The 23,200-nt window shown below is 44.5% G+C and overlaps 1 protein-coding gene across 2 annotated transcripts in view; it reads right to left on the reverse strand.

Annotated features, from left to right (window-relative positions):
* The window catches only part of ndufa10 (NADH:ubiquinone oxidoreductase subunit A10), a 45,952-nt gene that overhangs the window by 3,235 nt on the left and 19,517 nt on the right, over nucleotides 1–23,200 (reverse strand). For both annotated transcript variants that reach the window (XM_084313768.1, XM_084313767.1), the window contains 4 exons: nucleotides 8,687–8,766; nucleotides 4,473–4,524; nucleotides 2,156–2,241; nucleotides 1,421–1,529 (listed from right to left, as the gene is read on the reverse strand). In XM_084313768.1, coding sequence (XP_084169894.1) covers nucleotides 1,421–1,529; nucleotides 2,156–2,241; nucleotides 4,473–4,524; nucleotides 8,687–8,766 — 327 coding nt within the window. The remainder of the gene's footprint in view (nucleotides 1–1,420; nucleotides 1,530–2,155; nucleotides 2,242–4,472; nucleotides 4,525–8,686; nucleotides 8,767–23,200) is intronic.

Here is a 23,200-nt window from a genome sequence, read left to right on the forward strand (position 1 = left end):
GACTGATGGCACCGGCTCGTCGCAGAATATTCAGCGTCTGGCATTTGCCTTATTGCGTTCACAGGCCGGTCTATATCTCAATGGGAGGGAGAAAATAGTCATATCACGCCAGAGGTGAAGCCGTGGCAACTGATGGCAAAACGCACACGAGAAGGAGAGTCAGGACAACTACTACTCATAATAAAAGAGGGGGGAGGGGGTGTGTAGATGAAAGGGTTAAAACAGGAAAGATATGATCCCCATATGGTGGGGGATTACTCATATGAGATGATCTAGTGCAGGAAAGTAGAGTTGGGTACCGAACTCAGTACTTTTAAGGGTACCGACCAAATTACATCACGCTAGATCAATCGGTACCAAATTTCGGTACCTTTACATGTTTACTATAAGAGTGTAATAGAGTCGGGGAGCTCCAGTAGCTCACCGCGTACCTCGGACGCTATTTCGGCGTCGGGGACAACCGTGCGCGTCACGGATCTGGGGTACACGAGTTCGAATCGCGGACTCGCCGTATTTTCTCAGAGTGTCTTTCCCCCGATCTATACCCCATTGAACCTGTTTCTGTCGGTCATGCTTGACCAGAAAAAGCGATAAACGCTAAAAGAACCAGCTGACTGGTCAAAGTATATTAAAAAAAAAAAAAAAAAAAAAAAAAGAAAAAAAAGTGTAATAGAGGGAGCCTTTTCCACAAATATATATATATCACAGTCCTGTCTCTTGGGTCTTTGGAAAGGCCAGACAAGGTCAGAGGAGTTTGATAATATTTACTGAGGATGGCCAGATAATAGGGGTGTAACGGTACACAAAAACCACGGTTCGGTACATACCTCGGTTTTGAAGTCACGGTTCGATACGGGTTTTCGGTACAGTGGAGGAAAGTTTGGCTTTCCATGTTCCACTCAGGGGTGATGTAGTGTGCATTAACTAATTGTACTTGTAGGGCTGTCAACGAATATTCTATATTGAAATTAATAATCGACTTGTAAAGGAAAAAAAAGATTATAATAATTATATTAGATTGTGAAAAAAAACAGCCCCCGGTGGGCGGTCGTTAGTGGTTAACATACCGTTGTATTCATTCGGTACACCGCTCGGTTTGGTATGGTACACACTGAAACGGTTCGGTACAGATACGTGTACCTTTACACCACTACCAGATAATGTTGATATTTAAACATTTAAAAAAAAACATAATACAATTATTTTGTGTGGTGTGTTACAACAAAATGCTCTGAATAAATAATGTTGAAATTGAGAAGTTTGGACTTATTTTTTACAATTATGTTATTACAGAGAGAGTTAAGTACCGAAAAAAGGTACCATTGGATACCGATACCGAATTCCGGGAACTGGTACTGGTTCAAATGTGAACGCCACACAACCCTACAGGCAAGAGAGAGAGCTCCATAATCCTCCATACCGATTTGTATTTGTAGTAGTTGGCGTCGAACTCGTGAGCCCCAATGGTGATCTCTGGCAGGTACTTGGGTATGGTGACCAGGCCTGCCACCTTCTGCTTGTCCTCCACCCTGGGAAACAGAGAGACAACGATCAGCAGACTGATGGGGAAAAAACAACATTGGTAGAAATTGGTAGTTAAATGGTAGAACCTGAAACACGAACAAAGTGTACGGGAAGACCTTTATTTTCGCCACAAAAGATCTGCACAAATGTTGGCAACGGAAGACTTTGCAGGTTTTTTTCTTTTTCTGTAGGAGATACGCCAGGATGGCGAGCTCAAAACCGCCCCGGATTAAAAGCGGTGCTAAGTCAAATATTTCCAGGTGTCGTGTGATGGGTTGTTTATTATGAGACCACATGGCTCATGTCCTCCACGCAACCTTTAATTGCATACAGATCTGTACGTTGTTAGTCACCACTTGACAAATTCCATTTATTGAGGCGGTTAGTATTCCTCGCCCAGCTCATTGAGACCATTGCACTCAGAAGTCATCCTTTTCTCAAACAGCACACGCCTGTCCGAACATACATCGCCATTGGTTAAAAATTGTGAAAGGGTGACTACACTATAGCATGCAGACAAGGCTACACTTCCATTCATCCAAGACATTCCATTCTTGATGCTTTGCATTCAATCCTAAATAATGGCGTTTCCGAGAATCTGAATTGATTGAAATGAATCGTTAACACTCACAGAATTCTCATGTGGTGGTAGGTGACGTCATCCTGCTCTAACCATGGTCCTTTCTCAAATGCCAGGTACTCGATATCTTCTGCAATCTGTTGACAAGGAAAAGTAAGGAGCACTTGAGGAGTAATATGAAATATAATTTGGGGGCTATAATAACAAATACTATTCAAAAAGGCGCTATAGATAACATTCAGCCACTAGATGTCGCACTAGGGCACCAGCATGTCATTTATCCAATCAGGTGCATTCCATGTGGGGGGAAATGGGAAGTAGGGAGGGGATACATGCACGCAACATATAAACAACAACATTCATTTTGAACCCACCAAAATGTTTGAAACGATGAATTAATTAATCAATCCTTTTTGGGTGGAAAAACTTTTTATTACGTACATTTAAAAGCTTAAGATTACTCTATATAAAAAAAGTTATCTATAACACCTTTAACACATTGAGTGCACGCCCCTTCCGGGAAGTGACCTGGCCTTGCCGTCCATTAAACCCATGTAAACGTAGTTGTACTTTGTAGAGAATAGAACGAGTTTGAGATAAAATTTCTAGGGGTAGTTATTGACCAGAAATTAACATGGAAAGAACATGTTAAATATATTCAAGGAAAAATATCTAAGTCAGTAGCAATATTGTATAAATGTAAGGATATATTAAACTACAAAGCCTTGCACATAATTTACTGCTCACTTATACTTCCTTACATTTCTTACTGTGTGGAAGTATGGGGTTCGACATTTAAAAATACAGTAAATCCAATAGTCATACTGCAAAAGCGGGCCATTCGGAACCTTTTCAAGGCTGGTTATTATGAACACACAAATCCATTGTTTATAAAGTCTCATATTATGAAATGTTATGATTTGGTTTACTATAAAACTATGCAAATAATGTACAGAGCTAAAGCAAAGTTACTCCCAGATGGGGTGCAAAGTTTTTTTCAACACATGAAAGAAAATATGATTTGAGAGATATTTGTAAATTTACTGTTCAGAAAGCTAAGAAAGGGATTAAAAGGAGGTGTATTTCTATTATTGGGGTTAACTTGTGGAACAATGCGGATATACAGTTAAGAATGAGTAATTCGATTTTGGTTTTTAAGAAAAAGGTTTGTAAAGCTATTTTTGAAAACTACAAGGGTGAATAACACTGTTTTGTTTGCTTTTTTTTCTTTTAGAATACTGTTTTGGAATCTACATTTTTGTATTTTTTTGTAAAGCTAAATTTTGAAAAACTACAAGGGTGAATAATACTGTTTTGCTTGCTTTTTTTCTTTTCTTTAGAATACTGTTTGAGTAAAAAAAAAAAATTGGTAAGAATATAGGACAGGCACATATAAACACTATGCTTCAGTCTGTACCTTTTTCAGTCAATGTAAATAATCAAATATTGATAAATGATGATGTATATTGTACTGTGTGTGATGATGACTGAAAAAAATAAACTACTACTACTACTACTACTACTACTACTACTACTACTAGAGCTAAACCTATATTTTATAGTATAGCTATGGGTCTAATAACTCCGTCGAGTCTCATTGAGCTGCTTCTGGTCAACGTGCAAAAAACTGATTATTTTTTCTTCCATACATTTCCGTTTTATACCGTTTGGAATATGAACATTGTCTGGCCGCTTCCGAGCAATTCCAGGGAAAATACACGTTGTCATTTTTCGCCTGATTATCGGATCTTCCTGAAATCAATGCTAGATCATCACTATTATCCTTTGTCGTGCACGCATGCAATGTGATTTAGACCGGCGCGGCACCCCCCCAACCCCCCCCCCCCCCCCCCCCCCCCCCTCCTCCAACCCAACGGCACACAGTCATACACATAAAACACAGATAGCTTCAATAGCTGTAGAAATAAATATCAGATCAACACATTCCACAGCCATTCCAGTTATCCACAGCGATCCTGTCCCCGACGTTGTTGGGCATTGCACTTCAACAGGCGGGCGGGGTCAGTAGTCCAAACCATCCCTACAAGCGTGTGTTTTGCCGGAGTGTTTAGGACCCGCCCCCATGCCGCAGCTCGGTAGAGAAAATAAACGAACCCGTTTCTAACGGGGTGCAATAATGCCGGAAGGCGTTAGAGGGCGGTATAAGACCGTCTGCCAGCTCAGACACACTCAGAACAGTATGCACAAGGTGCCCCGCTGAATTATGAATGGCAATAGATAATAAAAGAAATACCGTGACAGAAACGTAGATCTACGTTTCCGGCACTCAACGATCGGGCGACAGAAACGTACTCTACGTGAATGGCAATCAAAGTGTTAAGATAATTAGTTCACTGTGCCTCGTTACCTTTTCAATATCTGCTTGGCTTGCGTCGTAAGCGATCACTTCTGCACTCTCACTGTAAGACAAACAAAACAAACAGGACATTGAAGCTTGTGTTTTTTATTTCACCTCTCTTTACCCCCGGGCAGATCTGCTGAGCATGCATGTTCTTCTGAAACAACACCCTGCTACGCCCTCACAAAGTGACACACCTGGGAACTGCCTGGTACAAGCACAGTCTCATGTGGCGTTCACACAGGACATGACAAGGACACCACTGCGCTCTGAAACCCACCACTTCCTATCGCCGGCGCCATGCAATGCAGGCTTTTCGCTGCGCTAAAGCACCCCTCTACGAGCTCCAGACTAACTCTTCCACTACTTGGTTGGTCGCACAAGCACATGATTTGGTCACACACTTTTTTGTTTTTAAATCAATGACCTTGTATGCGGATGAATAGTCGTCTTAATTTGTATACCCTATTTTTGCATTGATGAAACGACTCGAGACTTGATATTGCTAAATATTTTCATCTGAATATTAGTGTTCTCTGTCTAGTTGGTGTACTTTAGCCATAAAAAATATTATTAAAAAAATATGTTGCCAAGCAGAACTCGCCTGTTCTGGTTCAGGATCTGGTCTTTCTGTTTCATCTGCGTGTGGTACCGTTGAATTCTGTCTCCGTTTCATCTGCGTGTGGTACTGTTTAATTCTGTCTTTCTGTTTCATCTGTGTGTGGTACTGTTTAATTCTGTCTTTCTGTTTCATCTGTGTGTGGTACGGTTTACGGTAATTCTGTCTTTCCGTTTCATCTGTGTGTGGTACCGTTTAATTCTGTCTTTCCGTTTCATCTGCGTGTGGTACTGTTTGATTCTGTCTTTCCGTTTCATCTGCGTGTGGTACTGTTTAATTCTGTCTTTCCGTTTCATCTGTGTGTGGTACCGTTTAATTCTGTCTTTCCGTTTCATCTGTGTGTGGTACCGTTTAATTCTGTCTTTCCGTTTCATCTGCGTGTGGTACTGTTTGATTCTGTCTTTCTGTTTCATCTGCGTGTGGTACTGTTTAATTCTGTCTTTCTGTTTCATCTGTGTGTGGTACTGTTTGATTCTGTCTTTCTGTTTCATCTGCGTGTGGTACTGTTTGATTCTGTCTTTCTGTTTCATCTGTGTGTGGTACGGTTTACGGTAATTCTGTCTTTCCGTTTCATCTGTGTGTGGTACCGTTTAATTCTGTCTTTCCGTTTCATCTGCGTGTGGTACTGTTTGATTCTGTCTTTCCGTTTCATCTGCGTGTGGTACTGTTTAATTCTGTCTTTCCGTTTCATCTGTGTGTGGTACCGTTTAATTCTGTCTTTCCGTTTCATCTGCGTGTGGTACTGTTTGATTCTGTCTTTCTGTTTCATCTGCGTGTGGTACTGTTTAATTCTGTCTTTCTGTTTCATCTGTGTGTGGTACTGTTTGATTCTGTCTTTCTGTTTCATCTGCGTGTGGTACTGTTTGATTCTGTCTTTCTGTTTCATCCGCTTGTGGTACTGTTTGATTCTGTCTTTCTGTTTCATCTGCTTGTGGTACTGTTTGATTCTGTCTTTCGGTTTCATCTGCGTGTGGTACTGTTTAATTCTGTCTTTCTGTTTCATCTGCTTGTGGTACTGTTTGATTCCGTCTTTCTGTTTCATCTGCGTGTGGTACCGTTTGATTCTGTCTTTCTGTTTCATCTGCGTGTGGTACTGTTTAATTCTGTCTTTCTGTTTCATCTGCTTGTGGTACTGTTTGATTCTGTCTTTCGGTTTCATCTGCGTGTGGTACCGTTTAATTCTGTCTTTCTGTTTCATCTGCTTGTGGTACTGTTTGATTCCGTCTTTCTGTTTCATCTGCGTGTGGTACTGTTTGATTCTGTCTTTCTGTTTCATCTGCGTGTGGTACTGTTTAATTATGTCTTTCTGTTTCATCTGCGTGTGGTACTGTTTGATTCTGTCTTTCTGTTTCATCCGCTTGTGGTACTGTTTGATTCTGTCTTTCTGTTTCATCTGCTTGTGGTACTGTTTGATTCTGTCTTTCGGTTTCATCTGCGTGTGGTACTGTTTAATTCTGTCTTTCTGTTTCATCTGCTTGTGGTACTGTTTGATTCCGTCTTTCTGTTTCATCTGCGTGTGGTACCGTTTGATTCTGTCTTTCTGTTTCATCTGCGTGTGGTACTGTTTAATTCTGTCTTTCTGTTTCATCTGCTTGTGGTACTGTTTGATTCTGTCTTTCTGTTTCATCTGCTTGTGGTACTGTTTGATTCTGTCTTTCGGTTTCATCTGCGTGTGGTACTGTTTAATTCTGTCTTTCTGTTTCATCTGCTTGTGGTACTGTTTGATTCCGTCTTTCTGTTTCATCTGCGTGTGGTACTGTTTGATTCTGTCTTTCTGTTTCATCTGCGTGTGGTACTGTTTAATTATGTCTTTCTGTTTCATCTGCGTGTGGTACTGTTTGATTCTGTCTTTCTGTTTCATCTGCTTGTGGTACTGTTTGATTCCGTCTTTCTGTTTCATCTGCGTGTGGTACTGTTTAATTATGTCTTTCTGTTTCATCTGCGTGTGGTACTGTTTGATTCTGTCTTTCTGTTTCATCTGCTTGTGGTACTGTTTGATTCCGTCTTTCTGTTTCATCTGCGTGTGGTACTGTTTAATTATGTCTTTCTGTTTCATCTGCGTGTGGTACCGTTTGATTCTGTCTTTCTGTTTCATCCGCTTGTGGTACTGTTTGATTAGCTGAATCACTGTACAAGAGGGTAGAGGTATGTTTTTCTTGAAGTACAACTAGAGGAGCTTCGTTTCAAAAGCGTGTCGTCATCTACTGGAGTCTATATCGCGTGCTGTGAGACAGACGCTCAAAGCAAAGATGTCTAGCTGAGCTAGCGCAGCAGATTAAATTAAGAGACTTAGATAGTGGGATGGACAATGTACACTTGCTGTGTACCTTTTGAACACAAATTGGAAGTAGACTAGTGCAACCTAAAGGAAATTAATTGGCTCATCTTAGTAAAAACAAATGCGGCCAATCATCTGCTGCCGCCATCGTCCATTTCAGTGAAGTAACGCCATACATTGACATGATGCTGTTCTGCTTATCGTCTTGTCACTTCTGACGTGCATGCGAGACTGCTGGCCGGGGAGTGTGTGAGATGAAATTAGTTCTGTGTCCTCGACTTGAGATAGTGAATCCCATGCGCCCGCATGAATGTGACCACGTGAAATTTATTCACACTCTTCGCACACTCTCAAATTTTTTTCGTATTTTTCATATGTGACCATTTTGGTTACAGTCTGGAGCGCTGTGCACTGCACACTGTGACGAATCCAATAGAAACTAGAGGCAGCCAGCCAGGCAGAGGAGGGAAAGCCGATACTGGCACTATTACAACTTCCTGATTTCTACAAACACATTTCAAACCAGATGCACAATGCCAAGTATGTTTAAACAATGCAATGTAGATTATGTTATTATCGTTGGCTCTACTTGGCTCTCTCCTCTGTGATATCTATCTAATTGGCTCTACTTGGCTCTCTCCTCTGTGATATCTATCTAGTAAGATGTGAGCTGAACCCACCAGTGAGCAGGGGGGGGGGGGGGGGGGGGGGGGTCAAGTGCCTTGCTCATGAGCATCTTTTTTTAGTTTGTTTGCCTTTTTACCTTTTTCTCCCACCTCCCCAATTTAGTCATTAGCCACCGCCCTCCTGGTCGTCGCGCTGCCCTACTGTTGGTCTGGGGAGGGTGTAGACTACAACATGCCTCCTCCGACACATGTGGAGTCGCCAGCCTCTTCTTTTCACCCGACAGCGAGGAGTTTCACTGGGAGAGCGTAACACGCGCAGAGGTTCACACACCATCTCCCCCAGATCCCCTCACTGCTAAACAGGCGCCCCGACCGACCAGTAGGAGTCGCTACTGCGTCGACCAGGACTGATACCTCACTGGCTTCCCACCCACGAACACTGGCAATTGTGGGGACGACTGACCAAGCTGACGGTCTCTGCGGTGGTAGACTAGTGTTAAGGCCTCTACGCTACCCAGCCGCACCCGTCAACGGTCACTTTAGAGGCAGAGGAAAACAAAAACACTCTCATTCGCTCTCCCCACCCGCCAGTCCAGGGAATTTAACCTACAACCTTCTGATAATGAATGATCAAAATGATTAATTAATTAACTAATTAGGAAAACCAAAGAAAATGATAAGAAACTAAGAGTAAACTCACCTGATTTGGGGCAGGAATGACTTCTTGTAGGAATCCTCGATGCTCTTCAGATACGGCAGCGGCACGTTTTCCAGATAAGACTGGAAGTATAACAAGAAATAGTACACAGATAGTGAAAAACCTTTTAAAACCTTAAAAACATGCCTTATTGCCTTTTCACTACTCATTCTGATAAATTAGCCAATCTAAACTACATTAGAACATCATTGGGGAGATAAACAACAATGAATGAGAAAGGCTATTGGACAACCTTGCCAAGACATCGAATGGGCTACGTCCTAACGAAGTTTTAGAGATAATCGAGAGGGCGGGGTGGGTGGGACATAAGTGCTATTTTTCACATCCTTCCGAAAGAGAAAGGTTCAAGGCCATAACTGCATAACTGAAAAGTAGCTTACAAGAGTAATGAAACAGATTCACAGCAGCACCCCAAGTGTGGGTTAACTGGTGTTGGTTGAGAGCAGGGTTCGAAATTAACGGGGGCTTGGGGCAAAATGCCCTCGAAAATTGACCAAATGCCCTCGAAAAACAGTTAAGGGGGGCAAGAAAAGCCCCAGACAGTTTACTAATTATATATATAATTATATATATGCTCTACAGTGCGGGGGCGGCTACGTGGCGTAGTGGGCAAGGCACTCGCCACGAAATGCTGGAGACGCTGGGCTCGTCAGTTCGAGCCCAGCGCTCCACATTTGCTTTCAGTTTAGCTGGTTTAGTAATACACATTGGCCGTATTACGGGGAGGGAAACTGAAGGGTGGGGATCGGGCGTTGTGGACAGCGACTCCTACAGGTTGGTTGGTGCGCCTGCGCAGTAGAGTCAGGAAGTGTCGGGGGCAGCGTGAGCCTCCCACGCGTTACTCCTCGCCACTGAGAGATCGAGCTGCGCAGGTGAAAAGATGCGACTGCTGTTACCTCAAGTACCGGAGGGGACTTGTGCTATGTATGACTTAGTCCACATTGCAGCCGGCTTGTGGGAGGCAAGAAACAGCGTCCGTGACAGGGGAGGGTTGAATTGGATGATACGAAATTGGGATGGGAGAAAATATAGAAAATGGGAGAAAAAGTGGATCAAAAAAAATATATGCTCTACAGTGCGCGCATTTCCCTCGCCCCTAATAATATGTGTGTGTGCGAACCGGAAAAATCATTTACTTGCAGACAGTGTGCGAGACGAGTGAAGATTACAAAACAGCTCCGCTGTTAATAGTTCAGAAACTGGACTGAAATTCAGTTTTTGGGTGGAATGCAAGGGAGGGAGGGAGGCGGGGCCCGCTGCGTGTTACAGGGTGCTTGTGCAAACACAGACAGACAGAGAGCTCTGCTCTGCTTTCAGCAAGCATGCATAGTGTAACATTAAGTTACACACTGCTATCTTAACGTTAGCAAGCTAAGCATCTGCATAGCGCGACCTGTGTAACGTTAAGTAACTTGTGTTCGGCGGGGAAAGACCGTTCCATTTGTAACACAACTCCAAAGAATAACATCCAAATCCGATCCCGATGCGCATTTCCTTCATTCCACAGCGCTGAGCGCGCAACGTATTTCATTGATCGATCTGGCCAGTGTGTGGGGTTTTTCATGTATCAATTTGAAACAAGCCTCTTGACTGTTGGAATTAGGATGTTAGGATGTTAAAAATAAAATAGCTAATAATATTATTCAATATTAGACATTCATTGATCCAGAGGCAACCGGCTATTCGTCTGCTATTTGTAAGATATATCAAGACAACAACACAACTTGCCCTCAGGGACAATCATATTTAATCTATTTAGATAGTGTATGTATGTATTATTTACAGATAATTGAAGGTACCTCAAAACATGAAACCAAGCCATGTCACACATCGTGTGTGTGTGTGTGTGTGTGTTACTTGAACAATTGTCACTGTGCTCCTAAATTTCTGTGTGCTCCTAAATTTGTATTTAGATTTTATTTATTAACATTTTATTTAGGAGCACATGTGCTCCTTGGGAAAAAGGTTAGCGTAGAGCCCTATATATGGAGACATTAACATTACGTTATCAAACATAGGGACGAAGACTGTAAAAAAAAGTGTCAACAATGTTTTATAATCTTTATGTTAACCCTTTAATCGCCGTTGACGCTGAAACACGTCATTCCCCGCCATGCTTATTCTGCCGATGACGCTGTACAGCGTCTTTGATATCAATATTTCAAAAATCTGTGATTGAAATCATATTTCTCCCCCGGAGACATTATATGTACTGGTGAGCCCCTGTCAACTCTCGAACGGTTCAAGAGCACCATCTGGTGGCCGATCGGCAGATCGCCCAGGGAAGAAACAGGGAAGTGGAAGTTGGTGCTCATTTCAATTTGGTCCGATCACTCGCTATAGGTCCCGGGACTCGAGCTCGACACAATGGACATCGATCCGTTGCCAATAACTCGATAAACAACATGATTTGGACGTATATACTATTATACAACCTGGAAATGGATCGGGTATTTCTATATCCCATAATAGAAAAAATTATGTTCCACGCTCATCTCCCAACGGCGAGAGGAAGCTACGGTGAGTTTCAGCGTTATTTTGTAATGTCTTCTATACTAACTGCTCCAATGATCATATCACCCACACTAGATGAATGATATAACGTTGCCCACGGAATTATAAACGACCCCCCGCCCATCCGGTCATCATCAGATCATACGTAGTAACTTCTAGAAGTACGTCCATTTGAAATTTTTTATCTCGCGCCGATTGCTATCAAACTGTATACAATCATCAATATAATGCATTTGGGGCTATAAATCACGTTCTGGAGAAAGCTGCAGAAAACGATAAAAACATACTTATACTTTAGACCGTATTTAAGTATGAATATGTGAATGAAAAAGTATAACGTTGCTACACCCTGAACAATAGATATAGGACTTTGAATGGGTCATGGTAATGTCAATTTAGCAATACAATTTAAAAAGTTATAGCACTGCAAAGAAGGGGCACTTCTCCATGTTAAATAGGGCTGGCGAGGGATGGTAAATTATGAATTTAACCCCCGGCGATCAAAGGGTTAATTTTCATTATAAAAATGTTGTGTCCCCGAAATACAAAAAAAAGCCCCCGAAAATCAATCAAGGGGGGCAAAAAAAGCCCTTGAATTATTTATTTTTTATTTCTAACCCTGGTTGAGAGGTTAATCCAAAACAACAAAGAGGACTTGGCCCGAGCCGCACACACTGGCTACATCCAGTTCAGGCCGTGTATGCGATTCAATATTTCAACGCACGCCGAGTTACTTTTGAGCTTGGCTTTTAATCGCAGGCTTCTGTGATTACTTTGAAGGAGAAGATTATTTCCTGGGCCACAATTGCATAGCAGCTAATAACTAACAGGCTCAGTTGAAAGGCCCTTTTCACCTGCCAAGTTCAAGTGGACAATGCATACATGAGGGCAAAAACTAATTTCTGTAATTATGACACATTACATGAGAGGCAATTGGTTTTTAGAGGTAAGGTTCTATTTAAGACTGTTCTTTCCCTGCGACTCACACAAAGGCTGAGTGTCTGAATTCTGCTGAATTCAAGTTAGCAATCAGTAGAGCTGCCACGATAACCGCATTACCGCGGTATCGCTGTTGCATCACGCCCACCGCAGAGTTGGCTGAATACCGCATCACCGCTGTTTTTTATAATAATAATAAAGTATCGCCCAGACGTTGGGCTTGCGGCTCTGCAGATATACCCTACTCGGTTCCAAGCGACCCTATTGGGTAGAAGTGGTACCAGAAAAGTCACGTGAAACATTGCAGACCACTGATTGGTCAGAAGAGAGACGCGTCACACGTTGGAGCCTCTGAACAAAAACAGAAAGCCGCCATCTTTACTGCCTCGCTAAGGATGCATTTCATTCAGGATTTGTTTGCGACAGCACCAAGTGCAATAAACAAAAAAGGATGGATTCACTGTGTATTCTGCCTCATTTATTGATGAAACAAAACCGACATCAACCCAATTTACCACCGAGCGGAGAGTTTAGTGTCACAACAAGATCGCTGATGTGTTAAGTTTGTTGTTGTTATTAGCCTAATACTAACGTCAGCAGATATACACGAGAGGTAACGTTAAACCCGGGTTGCTTGGTAGAATAGACACAATGAGAGGTAACGTTAGCTTTAGCAGAATAGACACAACGAGAGTCTGGTTAATGTTGTTATTGATTGATTGATTGATTGATTGATTGATTGAAACTGTGTTAAACTCTGGCTTGCTGCAAGCCCTCGGACATAGCTATGCCCACGGAGCTTTCAGTGTACACAAGCGGCCCCGCCTGCATCCCCACACGGAGACAAACGGAGTACTACCTGCAGTGGAAAAGGAACGAAGTACCAGGTAACTAAAGCGGGTCGAGTCGAGTAGGTACTATGCAGTGGAAAAGCGCCATTAGACTAGAGGCAGGCTATATGCTATAAAGAGTAGACGAAAAGAAAAAATTTAAATGCTTTCAAATTTTTTTATTTATTTTTTTGGTTATCGTCGCGGTACGAAATATTTCACAAATTTGTGCGGTAAGGAAAATATCAATACCGTGGCAGCTCTAGCAATCAGGCCAGTACAAAAAAAAAGTGTCTGCTAAAAAATTATAAAAAAAGGCAACGTCAGGTGAAATGAAATGAAAAGACACCCTGTAATATCCCTGTAGTACAAAAAGAGATGTTAAAGAAACACGCTAGCATTGTGGGAAATTCGCTTACAGTTTTCTTCAGGGTCAGATAGTAGTTTCCCCTCTGTGTGTTCAATAGAATGCTATCTGGCTGCATGTCAGCCGAGCTTAGCAACAATGAATGGAAGCGGATGAGAAGCGGCTAGCCTCTGTGTTGGCCGACTAACAACTCTCCAGGAGTTTTAAGCTAGCTAGCCGCTTCTCATCCTCTTCCATTCATTGTTGTTAAACTAGGCTAGTGCAGTCGGATAGCTTTCTACTGAACGCACAGAGAGGAAACTGGTACTGGTCGGATGCTGGAAAAGACGGTATGGAAAGTTCCCATAGTTTTGGCATGTTCCTTTAATACCGCAGACAACACAAAAACATTTAAAGGTGTCATGCAGTGCTATTCCTAGCACTATTTGGGCAACTTTACACACTTCCTGTGAGTCTATGTAACACATGTGTAATTTTTATTCCAAAAATAATCATTGTTTTATATTTCTAATCTTGTACTCAAAACCAGCATTTTTCAGCCTCATGAAAGCAGGCTATTATTGGCTTGGCTCCACCCACACTTTGAGTGACAGCCACCCACCAAATAGCTCCGCCCATCTCCCCGTCATTCCATCCAGGTGGAGGTCTTATTGATTGATTGATTGATTGAAAACTTTATTAACAGATTGTAGAATGGGTACAATACAGTACAGCTCAATACACACAATTGTTAAGGGGATGCAGACCAGAGAAAGACTTTCGTCTTGTTTACATCAGGGTCCCCCCTTAGGTTTCAGGTTACATACAAATATGGTATGTCATAAATATAGAGATGTAGCAGTACTGTCTATCTATATATATATATGTTACCACTATTTGTAAAAGCCACAACCACGTTACCATATTTGTAATAATGTAAATCATTGTGTCGTTGTACATATTGTGTATACACCGTTAGAAGCTAACATAGGTTCCATCACTCTGAGAGTCCATGTTATGAACTATTACCACAGATATTTTCAGTTTTCAGGGTTGATCTAACAGTTTTGATTATGAAATCTCAGTCAAGGGTACCACAGGTCCTCTTCTCAGACCTGTGGGGCAAAGCACTGCACCATGCAAGCTACATGTCGCTGCATGTTGATCAATAGTAGCCCACTCGGTGCATCACAGTGGGCTACTATTGTGCTAACAACATGCTGCGACGTCTAGCTTGTTAGCCGGCATGAATACCCGATTTAAAATGGTTCTCTCCTCTTTGTATACCTTTGTCCTCACAAGTATTCTGCCAGGGAACTTATGGACACGACAATAGTAGTAGTTATAAGGTGTTTGAGCTTGTAACGTTAGTTAGCTCATAGCTATCGTGGTACACGAGAGCTATGAGCTAACTAATGTTACAAGCTCAAACGATAGCTATGAGCTAACTAACGTTACAAGCTCAAACACCTTATAACTACTACTATTGTCGTGTCCATAAGTTCCCTGGCAGAATAATTGTGAGGAAAAAGGTATACGAAGAGGAGAGAACCATTTCGGGCCGGCTAACAAGCTAGACGTCGGGGTATGTTGTTAGCACAATAGCTACCAAGCTAAGCTACGTTAGCTTCTAACGGTGTATACACAATATGTACAACGACACAATGATCAAACACCTTATAACTACTACTATTGTTGTTGTGAAGGGCCAGATTAAACCGAATATATATATTTATTATATATATATATTTAATTGTATTTGTATATTCTCTAATATTCCTTGATATCCCTTGTATATTCCTTGTACAATATGCATTGAATATCCATTCTAGCCTACTGAACATCCCATAATAGTCTCCATTCTACTATTGGTCGAGACCTTGGTGCCAGGCTGCCATACCCCCCAGACCCAGTTCAAACGTACCGCTCAACATGTACGAACAAGTCCTAGTTCCGCGTAGGAATCTGGCTACCGCACCACTAATGGGACTATTTGTTCATAGTGCGTATATATACTGCGCTACTAAAGTAGGACTTCCTTTTCAGTCCAGTTTCTTACCCTCCAATAGAGTGACAGACGTAAAGCCTCCCCGCGACGCCACGTGTGGGAGTAAGGCCAAGTTCGGCCTACCATCGGTATTGAGACATCGTGTATATTAATATTTGAATAGTCATATTTGGCACTATATCGTCGAGTTGGACGTAGTCTATTAAGCTAATAATAGTCTGTTAATATATAGTGCTTCGTGCGGTGAGAATACTACCGTAGTCAGCGCCCCATCGTTTCGGGCAGAAAACTGGCTGCTTATCCAGGATGATCGACCCCATGTGAGATTGCACCCGAGGAGCCCCAGAGCCGACGAGCGAGTGGACCTGTATACCGGATTATTCTACCGACGACAGCCCGCCTTCCCAGGCACGGATTATGCTTTGTATACGTTGATTATTCCATGGATAAAGACCCCCGACACTGCCGTGTGTTGGAACCCCCCCCCCCTGGAGAGGACGCAAGGTGAGGAGACGCTCTGCAAGACGAGGTCGCTTCACGTCTCTCCTCCGTGGACCGGAGGACGCCGGCCCACAAAGAGTCCATCTGCTTTCATCTGCGGTCCAAGGATCGCCGGCGCATTGAACGGCACTACAGTGGGTTCACCTGGGATACCCTTGGCCGGATGAGGCAGCCGGATTCTACCCCCCCCCCCTTCCTACTCCTGTCGGCTTACAAGCGACCGGATTAACCCCCCCTAGTGTATCCAGTCTATAATCATTAAAGTATCATTGCTGTTATTCCTTAACTATTCCAGGTCGTATATGTACCACCTGCGCCTTCAGAGATTGGACATTCTCTATTGATATACCGACGAATACTCTTGCCATAAAAGTGCATACTAATTCCCATTCATAAATGTGATTGATTTGATTAAGTGCTTGCTCTACACACCATCGCTGTGTAGAAATAAAGACCTATTTCTAATTCGTACATTTGTGTTGGATCCGTTTCATCTACGTGACAGTGTTCATCATAATATATTTATGCCGAGTACTGGGTGGCCGAATATTAAGTACAAAGGTAGTGGTAGTAAGTATCATATCTAGTAATACAGTCAGGGAATTGTACCCCTCAGTTACAATTGTCGTATCCATAAGTTCCCTGGCAGAATACTTGTGAGGACAAAGGTATACAAAGAGGAGAGAACCATTTTAAATCGAGCACTCATGCCGGCCGACAAGCCGGACACCGCGGTTGTTGTTAGCACAATAGTAGCCCACTGTGATGCACCGAGTGGGCCACCATTGATCAACATGCAGCGATGTGTAGCTTGCATGATGCGTGTGCAGTACACAGGTCTGAGAAGAGGACCTGCACATGATAGCAACCGGGAGCGTCGCGGAGCATTCCTAGATCCACTAGCTCCAGCAGCTTGTCGATGTGCTAATAGCCTGGAGCCAGCTACCGTTAGCTTGCAGAGGCTATTAGCACACCGACAAGCTGTGTAGCCAGCAGGCTGAATGCTCCGCGACGCTGGTTGAAGTGGATCTAGGTAGCCAGCAGGCTGAATGCTCCGCGACGCCCCCGGTTGCTAACGCCGGCCCCGGCTGGTGCTAACTAGCTAGCGATCGCTCCCGAGTCCCGAGAGCTAACGCCGGTCTGTCTGTCGAAGAATGGAGGCGGGCATTACTAAAACCACAGAGCCAATCACATCACCGTGCGCTATAAACAGCGCCCTGTGACGTGCACCAGGTCGTCAAATCAACATGACCTGATTTACTAGAGGCAAACAGGGGATGGGCTGTAGCTGAGGAATTCGTCAATATAGTATTTAGGCCCAAAAACACATTGATACGAACTCCTATTACTATAATACAATGCTAGAGACTGAAAAATGACATTTATAACGCATAGCCCCTTTAAATAGTTAGATCAAGGTATGCATATCTCAAAGTCTCTTTAATTTATTGTAAATGTGGAGTCAGAATGCCATTTTCTCCCTAATTTAAATGTAATGTAAATGTAATTTAAAGTTGTTAAAAGAAATTCAAATACCAATTTCCCATGTGTATCATGGTCCTGCAATGGTATTTTAACCTGGGTCAATAGTGTAAAGAGGGTATCCAATTAAATATTGCCAAAGCATTTGTTAGCCTAGTCTGCCCAGCAAACATAACATGGTGACACATCAACAACACTAATGACATGACTGAGGTCGCGTGTATTCCATTTCCACTGGTTTCTGTCCCTCAATCCCTCCATTGATGAGAGGAACATAATACTATGGAGATCTCACTCAGTGGTGTAGTCTTTATGAAGTCCATCACTGTGGTGCCAATATTCACCAGTATTAATTATGTAGGCTATTTGTAGGCCAATTATTTTGTTATGACCCTATTTTCATGTCACTTTCCTCAACACGATACTGTAATTTCTATAGGAATTTCAATCATAAAGATTTAGGCTAAAACTCAGTAAACTGAATGCATTCACTAGGTTTCAAGGTCCCTCTCACAATTCCTTGGTCACGTCGGGACATGCTTGACCAGGACATTCTTCGAGTGGACATGCAGCGTATTTTCCCCAAGGGGATCAATAAAGGAATATCTTATCTTATCACATATAGACATAGACTACACCACTTTAAGGAAGTGGGGAAAAGAAGGGGACGAGGATATGAAAGAAGTGGACAGAACACAGCATAGTTTGTCTGATTGCAAACAGTGGCAGGAGCCAGCAGACAGAATAATAGCCTATAACGTAGCCTGTTCATCATTTCAGTTCTGGTCTAGACAGATATTTATGGATGGCTTTTATAATTTGCATAGGCTACTGGGACAAGCAATGCACATTGCTTAAGAAGTAGCCTAAATGTAATAATATCAATAGTGTAACTGAGGGGTACAATTCCCTGACTGTATTGATAAGTATGGTATTATTAAACCACTACCTCTTGTACTTTAACTTCTGGCCATCCAGTACATGATATAGATATGATGAACACTTTCCCACCTGATGAAACGAAGTCCACACAAATGTACAAATCGAATATTTTATATAGCAAAGGGTATATACAACGTTCACTTGATGACATTTATGATTTGAAATGCACTTGTATGGCAAATGAGTATTCGTAGGTAAATCAACATTGAATGTCCAATCTCTGGTTACGCAGGGAGTAAGTATACAACCCGGTTCTTTAGGGAACTATAGCGATGGTACTTAAATGATTATAGCTGGATACACTAAGGGGGGGGGGGGGGTCCCGCTGGTTGTAAGACAGTAGGAGGGGGGGTTAGAAGAGCCGCTGGCGGTATCCCATCTGGCCGACGATTTCTTGGGAGAATTCAGAGTCCTGAACACGATGCCCACAGAACCTCGGTCCGCAGATGAATACAGCTGGACCCTCTGGTGGACGGTAGCTGCCGGTCCACAACGGAGAGACGTGAGGCGACCTCACTGGTGTAGAGCGCCGTCTCACCTGGACTCCTCTCCGGGGGGTAGTTCCAACACTCAGCAGTGTTGGCCGTTATCCATGGAATAATCAAAGCACCCAAAGCATGTAGATAATCCAAGCCGTGGAAGGCTCGCCGTCGTCCGGGTAAAGTAATCCAATGTACAGGTCCACTCGCCCTGGCCCGGAGCTCCTCGGATGCAAGCACCACAAGTGGTCTGCCCAGCCTGGTTAAGACTCCAGATAACGTCAGGAACGATGGGGGTGCTGCTCACTTTATAACTCTAACCGAACGATGCACCATACATAATAGACTATTATTAGCTTAATAGAAATACGTCCAACTCGACGGTATAGTGCCAAACTATGACAATTCAACTATTAATCCACACGATATCTCAATGCCTATTCTGAGGCCAAGTAGGCCTTACTGCACCACACGTGCGTCGTGGGTGAGGCTTCGCGTCTGTTACTAGGTTGGAGGGTAAAGAACTAATGGACTAAAAGAAAGTTCTACTTTACTTGCGCCATATATATATGCGCTGTGAACAAATAGTACCATTCGTATTTCGCCAGACGTATTCCTACGCGGAACCGGGCTTGCCACGACATGTTGGTCGGCACGATTGAACTTGAACCTAGGGGTATGGCTGCTGGCGCCAGGTTCTCGTCCAATGGTAGAATGAAACTATTATGGGCTGTTTAGTAGACTAAAGGGATATTCAGTGCATATTGTACAAGGAATATACAGGGGATATCAAACAATATACAAATACTATTAAATATATATCCATAAATAAATATATATATTCGGTTTAATCTGATCCTTCACAACAGCCGCCCCCTAATTAGTCCCACCTAATTAGCTAAGCAGAGACAGATTAACCGCACTGTCTACCACTCAAGGTCCGCTGTAAGGGTCAGTCAACTCACAAAGTCATGGGGTCATGGTCATCATCGATAGTGTCTGGGAGTCGGGGCAGTTCTATTAGCCTCGCCACGGGTCGTGTGTAAGTTCGCCCTTGGACGAGTACTTCAGCTGCTCGGACCTTGCCATCGGCACCGGTGATCACTTTGCTTACGCGGCCAGCCGGCCACATAGCTCTGGGTAGTGACTGGTCGATAATCATGACGACTGTTCCTTCTGTCAAATTGTCTCTCTCTTTTACCCACTTCTGGCGGGTCTGTAGAGACGGTAGGTAGTGGAGTAGGAAGCTGCTCCAAAACTTGTCAGCTAGCACTTGACTGTACCTCCACATTCTTCGGCCGTTCGCTTCTTCGGGCCTGTACATTGTCTGGGGTAGCGCGGGGTCCAGCCGCCCCATTAAGAGTGTGTTGGGGGTGACTGGGTCGACATCTGCTACATCACTTGAGACGTAACCGAGGGGCTTTGAGTTCAATACTCCCTCGATCTCCGTGAGGACTGTCATTAGGACTTCTTCCGCCACAGTCTGGGCCCCAAGCACGGCGTACAGGGCTGTCTTTATAGAACGTACTTCTCGTTCCCAGGTTCCCCCGAAGTGGGGTGCGTTCGGGGGATTAAACTGGAAGTCAATCTGGGATGGAGCGAGGTGGGTCTTAAGTTCTGGGCCCATAGCTTGGAAGCTCTCTCTCAGCTCTCTTTCTCCGCCTTTAAAGTTTGTCCCGTGATCAGACAACAATGTAGACGGTTTTCCTTTCCGTGATGTGAATCTTCGGAAGGCCATAAGGAATGAGTCTGTGCTCATGGTCGGAAGGAGCTCGATATGTATCGCTCTGGTGGTCATGCATTTGAATACAATACCCCACCGCTTCTCGGTTCCTCTTCCTCTCTTTATATACAACGGGCCAAAACAGTCCATGCCTGTGGAGTGGAATGGCTTGTCGCCGAGTCGGAGGCGACAGGGGGGTAGGTCAGCCATCCGTGGTATGCTGGGCTGCGCGCGCCACTTTCGGCAGTCTAGACAGGTTCGCTGGAAGCGTCGCACCGCTTCTCTTCCTTGAAGTATCCAATAGCGACGTCTGATCTCCGCGAAGACTCTCTCTGCTCCTGCGTGGTGTACATCCTCGTCGTATTTCTTTATGATCAGCTCTGTGACCTTGTGTCGGCTGTTCAAGACTATCGGGTACTTAATGTCATCCGGTAGATCGGGGGCTCTCCGCAGGCGACCACCCACTCTGATGAGATTATGGGCGTCACTCTCGGGTGCCAGGTGGAGCAGTCTGCTGTCTGATGGGACGGGCTTTCCTCCCTGTAGACAGTCTAGCTCATCGGGGAACGAGTCTCTCTGGGCTCGTTGTAGTAGAAGAAGTTCTGCTTCTTCGTAGTCAGCTGCTGAAATGTCAGTGGTGGACTGAATCTCTGGGTGGTGCCACAGGAATGTCTTTTGCTGCGCACTCTCTAGGGTAATGCAGTTATCTATGTTGGGGTCTGTGGAGGCGACTGTGCTCAGTCCACAGAACATAGGTTTCTTGTTCTCAGCCTCCTCGTTACTTGCTTCCCGTGGGGTGGGCGTAGGCCACTCTTCTTCCGGGAGCTTGAGGAATTCTGGTCCGTCACTGTAGATGTTGCGACGGGTGAGGTCATCCAGAGGCATTCCCCGGGTGATGACGTCAGCTGGGTTGTGTTTGGTGTCCACATACCGCCAGCTCGCTGCTTCTGTTAACTCTTGAATCTCGGTGACTCTGACTCCCACGAAGACTTTGTATCTGCATGAATCAGACTTGATCCATGTGAGTACTGTCGTGGAATCTGACCACAAAATTGTTCTGTGCACCGGAATGGTGAGTTCACGTTGGATTAACGTGGCTAGATGCGCTCCTGCTAGGGCTGCGCAGAGCTCTAGACGCGGGATAGATTGTTGCTTTCGTGGGGCTATTCTTGAGCGAGCCAGGATGAAAGCAGTGTGTATCTTTCCTCCCTTCTCTTGGGCACGCAAGTAGGCCACCGATCCATAGGCTACTTCGGAGGCGTCGCTGAAGACGTGTAGATCAATCTTGCATGTCTCTGGCCTCACTGTGGATGGGAAGTAGCTGCGGCGTATATTGACGCCTGGGAGTGAGCGGAGTTCCGTCTCCCACTCTCTCCATGTTGAGGCAAGGTGTGCGGGTATGGGGTCGTCCCAGCCCTGGTCCTTGTCCCATAGTGCTCGTACAATCATCTTTGCCCTGGTGGTGTAAGGTAGAATACATCCCAACAGGTCATATTGTCTGGCGAGTGTTCTGTACACACTCCGTCTGGTGGTCGGTGTCGCCGTCGACCTTCCCTGCTCTGGAGTCAGGGGTTTGTGTCTATAGTGGAGCGAGTCTGTTTTGAAGCGCCAGACTAGTCCTAGTGTCATTTCTTGGGCTTCTCCTGGGATGGTCGCCATCCAGGTCTCGCTGCTGGCAGCCTTGTCCGCGGGGGAGAGGCTGCGCAATACGTGCGGGTCACTGCTGGCCCACTGCCTGAGATCAAAGCCGCCTTTGATCAGGGAGGCGCGTAGCTTGATTAGGAGAGCCTCGGCTTCTTCTTGAGTCGAAACGCTTTGTAAACAGTTGTCCACGTAGAAACTGTTCTTCACACTGTGTCGGACCTCTTCATCTGCTGCTGGGTCCTCTGCGACGTGTTTCTGTAGTGCAAATGTAGCACAGCACGGGCTGCATGTGGTTCCGAAGGAGAGTACTTCCCACTGGTAGATGGCTGGGTTCTCATCTCCGATCCTCTCTCTCCATAGGAACCGCAGCAGGGGGTTGTCCTCCTCCACTAGTCTCACCTGCAGGAACATCCCTTTGATATCCCCGCTGATAGCCACCTTGTCCTGGCGGAAGCGCAGTAGCACGCCTAGTAGGGAGGGGCCGAGTGTGGGGCCGGGCAAGAGCTCTTTATTCAGATTTTGGGATCCGATCTGGTAGCTGCAGTTAAACACAATGCGATCCTTGCCGTTGTGGTGGACCTTGTGATGCGGCACGTACCATGATTCGGTCGTCTGATCGGCCTCGTTAATGTCAATCTTTGTCACGTGTCCCGCTGTGATTAGCTTCTCAATCTCAGCGCGGTGCACACCCTCTTGAGCGGGGTCTTTGGCTAGGCGCCGCTCCGTGTTCAATAGATAGCGCTCCGTGGCGTCTTTCTTTGCGTGAAAGGTGGGCATTCCCTCTCGCCTCAGGAGTGGAGTTGCGTATCTCATCACTCCACCGACTGTGACTCTCTTTGTCCCTTGCTCGAGTAGGTTGATGGCGTAAATGTCTTCTTTAGAACGAATATCTTTCTTTTCGTTCTTAAAGGGCATTGTCTCTAGTGTCCATAGCCTCTCGACATGCTGCAGGAGAGTGGTGTCTTCTTCTGTCGTTCTGGAGTGGAGGCAGCTAGTGGCTGCTGTTCGGTTGAGAGATTTAGCGAGGGGGCCTTGTAGTGTCCACCCTAGGCGGGTCTCGACTGCTGCAGGACAGCCTCGGGGTCCTG

The sequence above is a fragment of the Notolepis coatsorum genome, assembly GCF_963971535.1.
Source record: "Notolepis coatsorum genome assembly, chromosome: 5".
NCBI lineage: Eukaryota > Metazoa > Chordata > Actinopteri > Aulopiformes > Paralepididae > Notolepis > Notolepis coatsorum.